The sequence below is a fragment of the Gossypium hirsutum genome, chromosome D06 (assembly GCF_007990345.1).
Source record: "Gossypium hirsutum isolate 1008001.06 chromosome D06, Gossypium_hirsutum_v2.1, whole genome shotgun sequence".
NCBI lineage: Eukaryota > Viridiplantae > Streptophyta > Magnoliopsida > Malvales > Malvaceae > Gossypium > Gossypium hirsutum.
In genome coordinates this window covers 19,922,372-19,937,075 of record NC_053442.1, presented here as the reverse complement: position 1 = coordinate 19,937,075, position 14,704 = coordinate 19,922,372, and the positions used below count along the sequence as shown (strand labels likewise).

The 14,704-nt window shown below is 35.3% G+C and overlaps 1 protein-coding gene across 1 annotated transcript; it reads right to left on the bottom strand.

The window, feature by feature from the left end:
* Positions 1 to 1,951: 1,951 nt before the first annotated feature.
* On the bottom strand, positions 1,952 to 14,166 carry LOC107901504 (uncharacterized). The gene is made up of 22 exons (XM_041095753.1): positions 13,040 to 14,166; positions 12,148 to 12,263; positions 11,504 to 11,712; positions 11,076 to 11,195; positions 10,484 to 10,612; positions 10,274 to 10,399; positions 9,469 to 9,524; positions 9,282 to 9,381; positions 9,078 to 9,195; positions 8,658 to 8,867; positions 7,791 to 8,127; positions 6,855 to 6,948; positions 6,398 to 6,506; positions 5,931 to 6,202; positions 5,629 to 5,756; positions 5,256 to 5,490; positions 4,309 to 4,497; positions 3,921 to 4,210; positions 3,400 to 3,613; positions 3,063 to 3,305; positions 2,421 to 2,512; positions 1,952 to 2,346 (listed from the first exon to the last, which is right to left on the bottom strand). Exons 1-22 carry the CDS (start codon positions 13,861 to 13,863, stop codon positions 2,199 to 2,201), a joined length of 4,359 nt encoding a protein of 1,452 aa, XP_040951687.1. The 5' UTR covers positions 13,864 to 14,166; the 3' UTR covers positions 1,952 to 2,198.
* Positions 14,167 to 14,704: the final 538 nt, after the last annotated feature.

Sequence of the window (14,704 nt, the reverse complement as noted above, 5' to 3'; positions counted from 1 at the left end):
TTCCACCTACACCAAACAAATAACAGAAAATTATTTTTAGATTGATTGATTCGCATGGTGTAAATAACTTATAATTTTTAAAAAATCATAATATTATCTTACATCATCATCAATTAAAATAATCTTCCATCTATTTCTAGTGTCATTGTCATTTTTTTATATAATTCTAACTTATTAATGATAAAAATCTCTATTTTTTATTGGTAACTTTTCTTAGATGCTACTTGAATATGCCTAATTACTAAATGCTATTTATAAAGCTAAATTTTAGGGTCTGTTTGATTGCCAGTAAAATATTTTCCGTAAAATGATTTCTGGAAAATGTTTTACTTTTCTGTAAAATGATTTACTAGAAAATATTTTCTGGTGTTTGATTGAATCTGTGTAAAATATTTTCTGCTGTTTGACAGATTCCCTAAAAATATTTTCTGAAAAAGTTGTTTTTACATATATTAATATATATTAATAAATTTTTATATTTTAAATTATTTTTACATATATTGCAATGATTTATTTATAATAATACGCAATTATTAAGCTACAATATTAATTGTTATAAATTGAAAAAAACTAATATCAAATAAATTATTTGTAATTGTGTTAAAAAAACAAGTATTGAATAATTAAAAAAATAAGTTACTGGAAAATCGATAAACAGAAGAAGTTTTCTACCGGAAATGAAGTAAGGAATGAAGGAGGCGATTGAAAGGAGAGCACGGAAAATGTCCTACGGAAATTGAAAGGGTAAGACATTTTCCCTAAATTGTAAGATATTTTCCCTAAATTGTAACCCATTTTCCCTTGTTTTGGAGTTCATTTTCCAAATGGAAAATGTTTTCTGCCAATCAAACACTGGAAAAGTTGGAAATGATTTTTCGGAAAATCAATTCCGTCAATCAAACAGACCCTTAATTGGTATATAACTTTAATATTAGTTGAGTGACAATTTAGATACTTATGTTTTTTTTTTACAAATAAAAGGTACTGATGCATTAAATAAAAGAAATAATGAAATAAATCCTAATTTTAATTCTGCCTCTATTCAAGTAATAAATCTATTTTAAAATTAGTACAATTTTTTAACATCAAAATTTTTTTAATTAAAAATTATAAATTAAATTATAAATATTTTTAAATTTATAATATCACAACTTCTATAAAGATATATTTATTGTTGAATGTATAATTATCGCCTTTATTTTACATCAACTTTTTTAACTAATACATCTAAATTAAATATTATAATTATTTTTAAATATCAATTTAATAATATGATGAAAAATAAATGGTATTCTCGCCAATTCAAAAGTTTTTCTAAATTTGTACTTTTACATATACTAATTTCTGATCCATGCATTAGATTTAAATTTATGTGCTTAATTTTTAATTATTGTTACTTGTAATTGGCAATAATATTCTCTTTGTTTTTAAATAATATACAAATTTAAAAACTGTGGCGTTAAATTGAAAAAAAAAAAAGTAAAACAACATGCAAGTGTCATAATAGTAATTTATGATAAATAAAAAAGATATTTAAACTAAATAAATAAATATATTTAATAATGGTGATTAGAAATTATTTTCAAAATAAACCCACAATAATTTTTGAAGTTGTGTTGAGTTGTCAAGCTTCAAAGATTGATAGATAGCAGTCTTTTATATCAGGACAACTTGACCATATCATATTCTGGAGTTGAGTTACGTTAAACCTTGAATATTTGTTCCCAACAAGAAGCAAAATTCGTGCTTTTCTTTAACTTTTGACATGTTGTAAACAGGGAAGCAGTAGTAGCGTCTATTTTAAGCCCAAAATGATGATCGAGGGCTCACCCGACTGGAGAGCAGAAGAATGAAAATTTTAAAACATTACAACAATGCTTGCATCCATAGAAAGGCAAAGAACAAAACTTACAGCACCAAATGAAATATACAAATGGATTCTCTAAAACCATTAGTATAATAACCCCCAATTCTTTTTATTTACATTGCAACTCCCAAAAATTAATATGTAAAAGAAATTTTGAGAACTTACAACAAATAAATGCCATTCTAGTCGCACTTGTTTTTAACCCTCTGTTTCTATTTCTACTTTGTCAAGAACTGGACTTGTTAACCAAGTTGCATACAAAAACAGTAAAAAGCAAAAGAAAGAACCTTGTTAATGCGTAAGTCTATATATGTCTTTTAGCAACGGTGCTTTATGACTGCCAAAATAGCTCAAAATCATTACTATACAATGAGCGGTCTTGTATCTCTAGATTCGCTATATGCCAGTTTATAAGTTGTGATTGGAAAAGCTTACACATTACCAGTCCAACCGGGAAAATCCACCATTCGCTTTCATCCCTGCATCCAAAACCATCTCATGTTAGAACCAAAGAATGGTAAATCCAAAACCTAAGGCATCGACTTTTACTAACATGTTAATATTCCACGGCTGAAGATTCGGGATCATTTTGCTTGATGACAGCTGATGGTGATAGTGAACATACCCACAAAGGAATGCAACACCCTGGCGTAAACATGAGATGATGATTACCATCCAGATATTGGTTCAAGCAAAAGACAGTTCACTACTTTTAACTTGCACTTGAAGCAACTCGGAATACAAAAGGATAAGAAATTTGGAGGGGAAGAGGAAAATAACTCCTCTTGCCATCAAATAATCATTGATAAGAGCGAGAAAAATGTGTGATTTAAGGGTTTTATAAAATTGAAGGAATATAAATTGTATCTTCCTCTATACTTATTTATATCTCCCCCTTGACCAGGTCCCTCATTCGTAGGTACAGCCTACCAACATTCCATTTTTACCTAGGAAATATCATTCCAGTCACCATGTCCTTTTAAATCCTACCTCCCAAAGACAATTTAAAATAAAATATTAGATTTGATTAACCATTGAGATGAGCAAATTAATCAAAACCAGACAACACAATTTCATTACCAAGACCAGATAACACAAATTCATTACCAGCTATTCTTCCTCATAGGAATTGTAGAAAAATAAGATCAAAACGATGTTAACAAGTGAAATGAAGATCAAAGTTCCAGGAACTTACAACATTAATCAAGGATGTTAAGTTCCACAAGGCGTAAAAACGTGCCAAACCTGCGGATCGCCTTGGTCCATGACTGAATAAAGCATTTATACCAGCAGGAAACGGAAGAAGAATCCCCAGAGGTAAAATAAACAAAACTAGAAAGACATCCACCAATGAAATTGAATACAACTGTAGGAAGGTAAGCAACACTAAGCTAAAATCTCCTAAAAGTAGCATTGATATGACTAAACCAACAAGATCCTGCAATCATAGACAAGGTGTTAGGTGAAAGATTTAAATTTGTAGATAAATTACAAGAAACAACTAATATAATCTTTAAATTCATGTGAGCTACCTGGTGACCACCAGGTTTAGTGTTATGGAGTATGAAAGAGAGAAGGTAAAATATATCTCTCTTCTCTTCAAGCTTTTGTAAGCTGTTAGCATCTATAAGTCCTCTGTAACTCCTTTTCCGCCTTGCAAAACCTTCGCTGCTCCGGTGACCTTGGGTTAAAGGCACATCTTCTCTTGGAGAACCAGATTCATTTGGCATGTCAGTGGTCTTCACACTGAAGTAAATAGAATAAATAACCAAGTTAAGTACCATATAGTCAAGCATCAAATGATTCTATCACATGCATATACATAATAAACTTCAACAGTTCAAAGTTTCTTTCCATGAGAGAATACAAACACAATTACTCTTTCAACTTTAGTTCCGAGGGCATCAGCCTAATACTCATCCTACTCTTGCACTGGGATGAATTTCTATTTATTCACTCAGTAACTGCTCAAATAGGCCAACCTGACTTCGGTACCAATTACATGTGTAAGTTCGGACATATAATGACACATAACATAAACATGTATTATTACCGTGAAAAAGTCTCAGTTTTGACTCCACCATTGGTATTTCCCAAGCATATAGGTTCATTTTCCTCTTCAACAGAATACACCAAAAGTCCATACTGGCGATAATTCCCAGGTGTAGCCTGTGACCAGGCAAGATCAATGCGTACACCATGGATTCTCAAAGCAGGATTAGCATGCATTTCAAGCCATCGAAGAACAGGCTGAAATGTTGCTCTCAGACGTCCGCGACGAACCAGGCGTAATTGTGCATTCAAACCTGCCACCAGCCGATACCAAGTAGTAGGGGCCACCAGCTGTAAGAGGTATAACAATTAACAGAACTTCATTATAACTAAAGTTTGGAAGATGAAAAATACTTGCACAAAGTACATGAGTAAAATATAGAACTAACCTGACTCATAAGACTGGTAAGAACATTATCAATCTGAAGGGAAAATGGAGCCATATAGCTTCCATCACCTCCAAATATTATAGCCATAGGAAATCTCTGAGGGAGGCGAGGAGGAAGGTCTGTTCTCTTTTCGTCTCCACCAAGGAAGAAGTCCACATAAGCCAGCATTAAATCAGTAGTTGCAGAGACCTACAGTGACAGAATGCCACAATTTCAATTTAAAGCTACAGCCAAGATATAGGCTTTAATAGCACTTGTATCAAGATTAAAATAACTGTTCAAACCAGTAAATATAGGACTTACGCATAAATCCAAAAAAGGTTAAAACAGAAAGACCAGTTCTCTTTTCTTTTTTTCTGGACTCAAGCATCTATATTGCCAGATATAGCACTATCTCTACTGATGATATGCTTCGGTCTTAGAGTTGGCATTTTCACCTCCAAGAATATAGCATCCATCTAACCATGTATTAAAGGAGTAATGTAACATTACTCCTTTAATTTAGTTTCTTTTTTATTTATAAACAAAACCAACAAGTTGAACAGGAAACTTAAAATCTCCAGAATTAATGATAACTTCAGGATGGTATGATTAATGGGAAGAATTTTACTCTGCCATTCCAAATTAAACACATAACAACAAGAGCCTCAAATGTAGAAACTTAAAATCTCCACAAGTATGAGAACTTCAGGATGATATGATTAATGGGAAATTTTACTCTGCCATTCCAAATTATACACATAATAACAAGAGCCTCAAATGTTTTACAATTACACTAGAGAGTTCAGAGCATAAAAGGCATCTGTCCGAGTCCACAGACATGTCTATGTCATTGGTTTACAAAAGACGACAATAAGAGAAGAAGCAAAGATAGCTCTAAGCAAACCAAGTAAAACGAAGCATAATAGTAAACAAATGAAATGAAGAGTAGAAGCAAATAAAGAAACCTTAAGCCCCTCATAGAGAGCCCGTGAACGGCACGAACGTAAGCAGGCATGATCATATTCTGATCGTACAAACTCACGTAGTCGTTGCAATCTCATTCTTCGGCGCCATTGCTGCCATGACAAAGCAAGGGGATAAGCAAGAATGGAAAGAATGGTGTAAATTGCACCTTCCCACCACTGGTAAGCAGCAATTGCATTGATCTCATCCACGAATGTATTGTATGCACCCTCATATCTGCAAGATCAAGGAAATAAAATCAATATGCAACAATGATGATTAAAAATATTAATAAAATCCAGTACACAGCACAATCAAAGATCACATGCTGCTGTATGAGAAGCAATTCAACAGAAAACTCAGCAATATACTCACACAATCTCTTTTATTTCTTCTGGAGGAGTGTGGGGCAGATGCCAAGGTTCGCTGAAAGTATTAGGGCCCATGAAATACATTCTGTGGACATGGCTCTGTGACTCTTCAACTCTGTTTGTTTCTAAGACCTGTAAGGGAAAAAAGGGAAAAATTAAAGTAAACCAAAGGGAGGAATGGGCAAACGGACAAGGGAATCAGTATACTAAACAAGGGGTAAATATAAAGAATAAAAATATCAGAGCATATAAGGCCAAGAACTATGAAAGAATAATAAAACTGAACATAGAAAACTTCTATACAACCTCATTCAATGACTCCAGGAATGGGAAAGAATGATCTCTCTGAGAGCCATGCTGAGTAGGAGCTGGGCCAGGTAACTCATCAACACCAACAAATTTCATTCGTGCAACACTAAGCACCAGTGCTAAGAGGATGAGAAGACCTAGAAGTAAAAAACCAAATAACCAAGGTCCCCCAAATGTGTAGATTAACTGTTCGAGAGCTGTAAAACAGTGTGGCATGTGATATCTGTCCGAAATGCATTCAAAAGGGCAAGGGGTTTCAGCAACACCACCTGTGAAGGAAGGAGGAGGTTTTGAATATAGAATTACCATAATGAAGGAAAAAATTGAACTTAATTTATGCTAAATAGGACATAAAACCAGAAGAAAAACCAGTCATGACAAAAACAAATCCAACAACAGCATGTATAAGAGCAGTGCATCACTTGAATATAATCTAGCTTGATACTGACAACAATGAAATGTACCTCGAACATAAACATAAACAGCACGGTGGGGAAGCTGTGAAGCAGGGCAAGGACGACAGAGAGAACTATCAGATCCACTAACATTCTTGTAAGTACCAACAGGACATTCCTGGAGAAACAGAAAGTTAACTTGAACAGCTAAAAGAGATTTCTGCATGCTAGTAGAAAGAGATGGTAGACTTGCTACAACCAATTTGAACAAGTGGACAACATTATCAGAATAAAGTAACTTCATCCAAAAAATGCATTCATATTCCATGGGCCTATAAGCTGACAATTGGATTGGATAGATTTTTTAATCCTTAACCTTCAAAAGCGTAAGCAGTTCAATGTAGAATGTTAATTTGGTGGTTAAATATTTTAAAGTTCCAAGTGTTAAAGATAAAAACCAACCAAATTCCACATCAAATGAAAAGAATCTGAAAATTTTCAAAATGCAACAGATTTGCCAACTTACTGCACAAAATGTCCCATACAGCCCCTTTGGACAAGTTTTACCAGTCACAGTTCCATTTTCTCCACCACCACTCTGGTCTCTGCCTAATCCTCCCCTGTACAAGACGATCAGAACATCACCATGATACCAAGAGGATAAACTTCATAAACAAGCGTCTACGGCAAGCATTAAGTCACAAATATAAAGTAGAAGGAAGTCCATTTTGGCAAGCGGTGACTATGCTGGTTGTAAGTTGCAACAGAGAGCTTGTTTGATACAATTTTTTTTTTATCGAAACCATTCCATCAAGACAAAGCTCCAGCTAGGTGCTTCAATTTAATGACAAAATATAGGGATCAAATACTAACTAATGCAACCAAAACCTCAAGTTCAATTACGTAACAGCATTTGATTCATAGCACCAAAATGAGATTAAGCATTACAGCATAACCATTTAAGCCCGCCACCCAAGTCCGAAAGCAAATCTTATACGATTATACTTGCAGATTAATGCCTCATTCTACAACACTCTTAAACGATATAAATCAAAGCATATAAATTCAGTGAGTTGCATAACAGTAACTCCATATAAAACCATTGAATTTCTAACATATCCATAAAACATTCCCCATTGAAATAATATTTAGGAATGGACACTTCATGTTAATAAATGGTCATGCTTCTGATTAATTTTAATATTCCTCTTTTTATGGGATTAATTTCTATATCAACTAATGCCGTCAATTGAACAAAAAGGAAGACGCTACTCGATAGTCAGAGAATGAGACAAATTCTAGGTTGAAAAGCTTGTTAGCAGCTATCATAGAATATCATTTTATGGACACAAACCACCTGTAGTATTGATTGCCAAATATATCATGGACGCAGAAATGTATCAAATGATTAGGACCAATAGTAACCTAGCATTCAGAAAAAGAAACTGCATTGGAAACAAACCTAGCATAGATGTTTCCCTTCACACTAGCAATTGGCTGGTAAACATCTCCAGTGGGAATGTCTGACCAGTGAAAATGAATCCTTCCACCCCCTCCTCCTCCACCACCTTTGGAACTACCATAGCCTCCAACACTGGAAAGACTAGCAGATTTGCCAAGAGTCAACTTCTGCAGAAACAGAAGTACAGTACCACCAGAGCCACCCCCAGGAGCTATGCTTGAACCATTAGAAAGAGAATACTCTTGTTGCCAGACAGTTTCTTCAAAACTTTCTCCATCAGCCCTCACAGCACCCTCAACAGACAAACTTGGCAATGGATGCTCCATGGAACCCATCACTGTCCAGGCATAACATCTCATAAAAATTTAAGACAAACTTAATAAAACCAGTAGCTATTCACTAAGGCTATCTGTGGTAGGGAAGATGGAAAGAAGGATGATTTTTTTTTTAATCTAATGGTTGAGATATATAATATTTTCTAGTTTGTAGCTCAAACATTATTAAAACTTTTTACTTCCCCCTTCCCATCCTACCTAAAAGACCATACAACAACTCAGATATGCTCCTTTTTTGACATACAAAAGGAATTAAACCTTTTCAACATTTTGTAATGCAAATTATAAGCTAAATAATTAAAATACTCAAATCCTAGGAGATGGAAGAGTTCATATGTCAGTAACTGCAAATCAACCGACTGGTTGCACTAAAGTTCTAACTGCCCACAGCATGATCAGTAAAATTTCACCTATTCATATAAACATTTCAGAGGAGACAGACAACGAAGTTAAACGGTACTCAGACAACCTTACTAAATGCAAAAAATAGAGCCATAAATACATGCCCACAAAAAAAACCCAAAACCCTTACCTATAACACCACCGCCTGCAGATGAATCAGCTGAGCTCTCATTTCCACTTCCACTACCAAGTTCACAGGGCAACTCTGAATTCCCATACGAAATACCACCCTCAACACAACTACCATTATAACATGCAAGCCCCCCTTTACCACCATGGCCGCCGCCGCTGCCAATACCATTGTCTAAAAAATTTCCTCTACCAGCACCGCCTACACATCCTGTACAATAACAAAAAGAAGTCCATCCAGAAATGACTTTTAACAAGTTTCTGACTCATCTTTATTTTTCTTGAAGACAATAAGAGTCGCTAAAAAGGTTGTAAAATACCATCTTCATGTGGAGTTGATTTGCTACATGCACATACATGTTTGTAGATATATTATGAGAATTTGAATAAAATATAACCTAAACAAAATGGATAAACATACCCGTCCCAGATGCACTAATTACTCCAGAAGACTGCACAGATATGGTTCTCGCCCAATGGAAATGAACAACGGATCCCTTAATAAGACCTTCGACAGTGATGTCCTCAACTCGGCATATCTAAAAAATAAACTAATGAAACAGTTAAATAAACAGAAGCAAGCATATTTCTCAGTTCATACTGCAAGACTATATTAACTAAACACCTGGAGAGTAAAAGGCAGAGACGAATTCACATTGCAATCTTCAGGTGGATGAAGTAGTTCAGTGGGGCAATCTTGGAGCTCACAATAAAGCCTTGGTGTACTGCCAAACGCAGAAAAAGGAACAGTGAAACAAAATAAGGATACAAAGCTACAATACAAGGGTGAAGGAAACAAAACCAGAACTTACACAGCATCAGATGATGCAGTCTCCAGGGGACCACGTAAAACAGATCCAGGTCCAACCTTCATGCAAAACAGATATTATTAATTCATTAATTGTACAAGACAACAAAGACACTCTCCCAGCCTAGAGTATTAAATCCCGCAGCAAGGACTCAAAACAACTAACAAATGGCATTCACAAGTATTTATACCATACATGTGGCCATGTCCATGAGAAACACCTTTCTGTTTAACCATCATTTCAATAGTCATGATGCCTATCCACCAATATCAACATGGAGGCAAGGAAAATCACAGAACTAAGAAACATGAGAAAAAATATACGTTGCTTTATTTTGATAGCTGACGTCTAATCCATCAGTTTGAATATGGAAGCAACAAAAATCAAGAGAAAAATTTGCATTGATTTATCCTCCATGTAATGGGAAAAAAACCCAACAGTCAAATTCATACTTCCATTCAAAGAGGCTTCCATAAAAAAAATATATACTGTGCTTGACATGGTAAATCACATGGAAGCAAAAAATAAATCATCATTCTTAGTAAAACTGAAGGAGCAGAGGGATCACAAAAGAAGGCAAGTTTAGAAAGATAAGTAAAACTTAATAAGCTACAAACAGAAACTAGAGTAATATCCTTATTACCCAAAACTGTTGTTCAAACAGTTAGAAGTTTAACCAGTTATACAGCTTAGCCTCCAATTTGAAATGTTCCCAGAATATACAATCAGAAATTAACAGGCAAACAAAATTTAAGAAGTTTTGAATCAAAAACAACAAAAGAATTATCACAATAAAATAATAACTCACATGAATACTGTAAAACAGAGACAGGACTAGACGTTGCGCCTGAATCGTATCTCCAGGTCCAGATAAATTCAATAAACCTTGTCCATGTACTCCCAGATTTGCATTTGAATGTACTACTGATGATTCCTGGGCAAGGTAAAGGGAAGTTGTCAAGAATGATTACATTCTGAGAAACATGCAACATAAATAGCAAGGAAGTGGATTAAACACCTTGAGAACAACTAAATTACTAGCCTCAAGCCATGAAGTTGCAACAGTTGTGTCTTCGCCACCATCTATTACCATTTTGGAATTCCACATCAAGAATATTTTCACAGTCATGCGTAAAGCCCCATAGACCTGATACGAGTCAAAAAGAGAGATTAGAAAGTATCAGAAACATAATATAAATGGGGGAAAAAGAAAACTGAGATAGAAATGGTCAAATAAAGCAGAAACAAGTAAAAAGCAGCTGAGATAGCTTATGTATAATACTGTCACTACAAATCATCTGGCTGCTTCTATAAGGATATTTCAGAACTTACAAAGACTCGTTAAAAACATTAAAATGTGTCATATGAAGAGGAAATATATGGTATAGAAGATGGAACAGAAGGGTAAAACATCAATTAAAATAAAATCAGCAACTTCAAGAAAGGTATCTGTTTTTTAAAATGTAAACAAGTAAACAACGTAGCAATGTGACAATGCTAAGACTTTTAGAAGACAACTGAATAGTATATATGGAGAATATTGCATCACATAATGATACAAAAAAGAATGAGATTTCATCATTTAAGACCAAAAAAAATGCATCAGTCACCTCGATTATAGAATCACTCATTAACAGTTCTTCTGCCAATAGTTCAAACTCTGAAGATGCATAATGTGCTAGCCCAAAGCTCAACATCCCCCCGCTCAGAAGACTTATCTGCCCTTGCACCTATATAGGGAGCAAACACTAGAATTAGGTTCCTCATACCAAACCTAATTTTACAAGCATAATCATAAAAGATGTAATACAGGAGGTCCAGAAATAGTAGCCATACCAAAAAAGGGGGAGAAAACTTAAAGAGAGGTGTTCAAATATTACAGGTGTATACTCAATTTACTGTTAGCTTTGCTGAATAAAAAAGAAAATAAAACAGAAGAAGCCACTTTGAAGCATACAAACCAATAATCATGAGTGCCGGGCGATATTGACATTGCTTAGTATCTTGTTACAACAACAAAAACTTTAAATTCTCAAACCTGAACACGACTCCAAAGCAACGGAACAGAGGCTCTGGCACGATTTTGAATATAGACATTAGTCCAAAGTGGCTGATAAGGAAACTCTAGAAGAAGAGTATCCGTATCTGTTGACAAATTATTATTGTTAACAGTGAGGCTTCGGGGGACAGCATCATAAAGGGTTCCAGCCGCACCAGCATTCTCAGGGCAGCCACGACTAGTTCCTCCTGAAAGATAGTAATCAATTGATTAAGCAATTACCAAAAATGTACTAAGTGGGAACAGAAAATAAACAGCAAACACAATCTTAAATAATGAAATCAGAAAGCTCTCAAAGGTAAAGCCATTTCCAAGCTTATCATCCAACAATAGTTCATTTACCATGGAAGTTATTCATTTATTTCAACTTCAAAAGGCATCCCTATAGCTCAAAACAATATAATCATCAAAAGTTGCCTTAAACTGCACTAAAAAAATCTAACCAATCTTTTGCTTCTTGGTCATGTGAAATTTGTCTCTTCTTTTAGCAACTAGAAAGTAATTAAATAATCATAAAACTCTACATAAAAAAATAATATGTTAATTTCTTAATCCTTATACACACTGAGCTCTTCCTATGGTCAATTATAAAATAAGATGAGAGAAAAAGGAAAAAAGTTTACCATGCACATATATTTTCGGTTCATCATGCCTGCTGAAGATATCGACTGAAACTCTTCCACCACCCCCACCACCAAAACCATCACCTCCACAAGCACTTATCCTGCCACTTCCAGTCCTGCTCTTCACAGAACATCAGATACTTTGGCATCAAACCCTAATTATGGCAGGAAATATAATGACATGTAACCCGTAGTTGCAAATCTAAGAGAGAGAGGTAATTAAAGCCAAATGCAAAGAAAATCATTTCCAGAATTGCAGCCACTAAAGCAAAATAGCAGGCCAGGTGGCCTAATGAGTACATAAGGGAGAGAGCTTCAAGCGCTCCAGTCTCCACATTAACTAAATTTAAAGTCCATTTCCAAATCCAAAATTATTCATATCTGCCTTGCTAGATATTAGAAATGTATAGCATGCAATACGTTCAGTTAAGCAAAACATTGTTTAAAAACAACTAACAGTAGACGCAAGGTGTGTTTCATCAATATCCAGCACTCTGACTCGTACGCATGATAGGATAAGTTGTAGAGCCTTAAGAAGTTTCATCAAGTAAGTCCATTTTATCATATATCACAAAGGCCTGTTACGAGCCTAATTGAACTTTCATAGTTATTATTCGATATTCTTGATCTTAAACACAAAGAAATTCGGTGCTTTCAATAAGCGATTAACATGTAAGAATTAATAGTTTACAGTTAACACCTTAGCTGGGCTACATAAAAAGCCGCTTAAGTATCAAATTAGCGCTATTGGGTAATCATTTCTTGTCTTTATTCCCTACATTTCTGTTTTTTACTTACCAAACGAAGAAAACAAGATAAACACAAACTTCTAAAACTAAATAAAACAAACAACACTAAAAGAAAGAGACAAAATAAACAAGAGAAACATTACATTTTATGGGATTTAATATAGATGCTACCACCTGATCCACCACCTCCTTTAGTCCCTCCATCGCCCCCTTCAGCCAACAAGCTCCCATTCACCTCCAACAACTCTTTAATCTCCATTTTTACCCAGCCACCACCTCCCCCTCCATAATCCACCTCCTTACTCGTTGTCCCTCCCTTACTCCCATAACTGCACGGCTCCTGCAATGATGACCATGAATAAGCATCACCGCCCCAGATATCCTCCGGTAGCTTCCTATCATCCACCAAGCAACAAGCGCCGCGGCCCCCATGACCTCCGCCCGCTCCCTCCACTCCCTGAGGCGTCCCACTCGTCTGTGGCGGCGGGTCCCCCGCCCATCCCGTAGTGTTCACGGCCGAGCCATCGAAAAAACTAGCGTTATAAGCCGCGAGCTGGAAAGTACCAGTTACTACGGTCGAATTCTCGCCTAAGGAAAAGTTCCCGCTGATATTCACGGTTATTGAACAGCCCAAAATGGGGCAATGGAATCTAACTCCAGGAAGGATGTAGAAATTACCCTTTCCCTGTATATATACGTCACGAGTAAGGTTCAAATCGGCCACAATTTGACACGTTGAATCCAGAGAACCTACCCCGCCGAGGTCATCAGTACAAGAGACCGACGGCGCGTGAGGCGGCGGCGGAGGAGGCGCCGGAGGAGAGTAATCACGATGAAACAATAGACCCTCGGAATCGGAATCAATTATCGAAAAATCCGATTCGAAACTCGAACGAGAAGCTGAGACGTAGGCGGCATCGAAGAGGAAGACGAAGAAATGGAGAAAACGGAAGTGAAATCGAGCCATTTACTACTGCTGAAAGTCATTAGAATGGGAGGTTAAGATTCGGCTCTAGAGTAAATTCCTCGATTTGGAAACACAGCAATACAATAACCGTCGAAACCACCATGAAAAATGAATTTTCTTTTCACAATTACCCTCTATAAATCTCGATTTCTCTCCAAAAACTTAAAAAATTTATAAAAGGAAAAATAAAATTGAAAACCCTATAACTTATTTCTCTCTAACGCTCTGCAACAACAACAAAATGGTTTGTAGAGAGAGAAAGAGAGAAAGTGGTCTTTTCGCAGAGAGATGAAGTAAAAGATGAAAAAAATAAAAAGAGAGCGCTTTATTAGGAGTTGAAGAAGACGAAGGGAAGATAGAAAACGGTCAGGATTACGTGAGATCGGTTCGTATTCGAGTTGTGTTTAAGATGATTGGTTAGACTTTATAAGATTACATGCTTATTCGGATATTCAATTTACTTTTTATAAATTTTCATATTCAATTTCCTTTTTGTAAATTTTGATAATATTTATATTGAGGAAAACGTTTTCGGAAACAAAATTTGATAACATATTATTCACTTATTTTCTATTTTTAAAATATTTTTACATTTACTAAATACCGTATTCAAATATTTGACTATTGATTTAATTTAGGGTAAATTACACCAACAGTCACTTAACTTTAGAGTAGCTAATAAAATAGTCACTCATGTTTCAATTCAATCACTCAACTTTCAAAAAATAACAAAATAGTCATTAACGTTATCAAAAGGTGACAAATCAATCACTTATTAATATTTTCCGTTACTGTCTTAACGGGACCGTTGACGTGGTAAGTTAACTAGCTAATGTGGCCG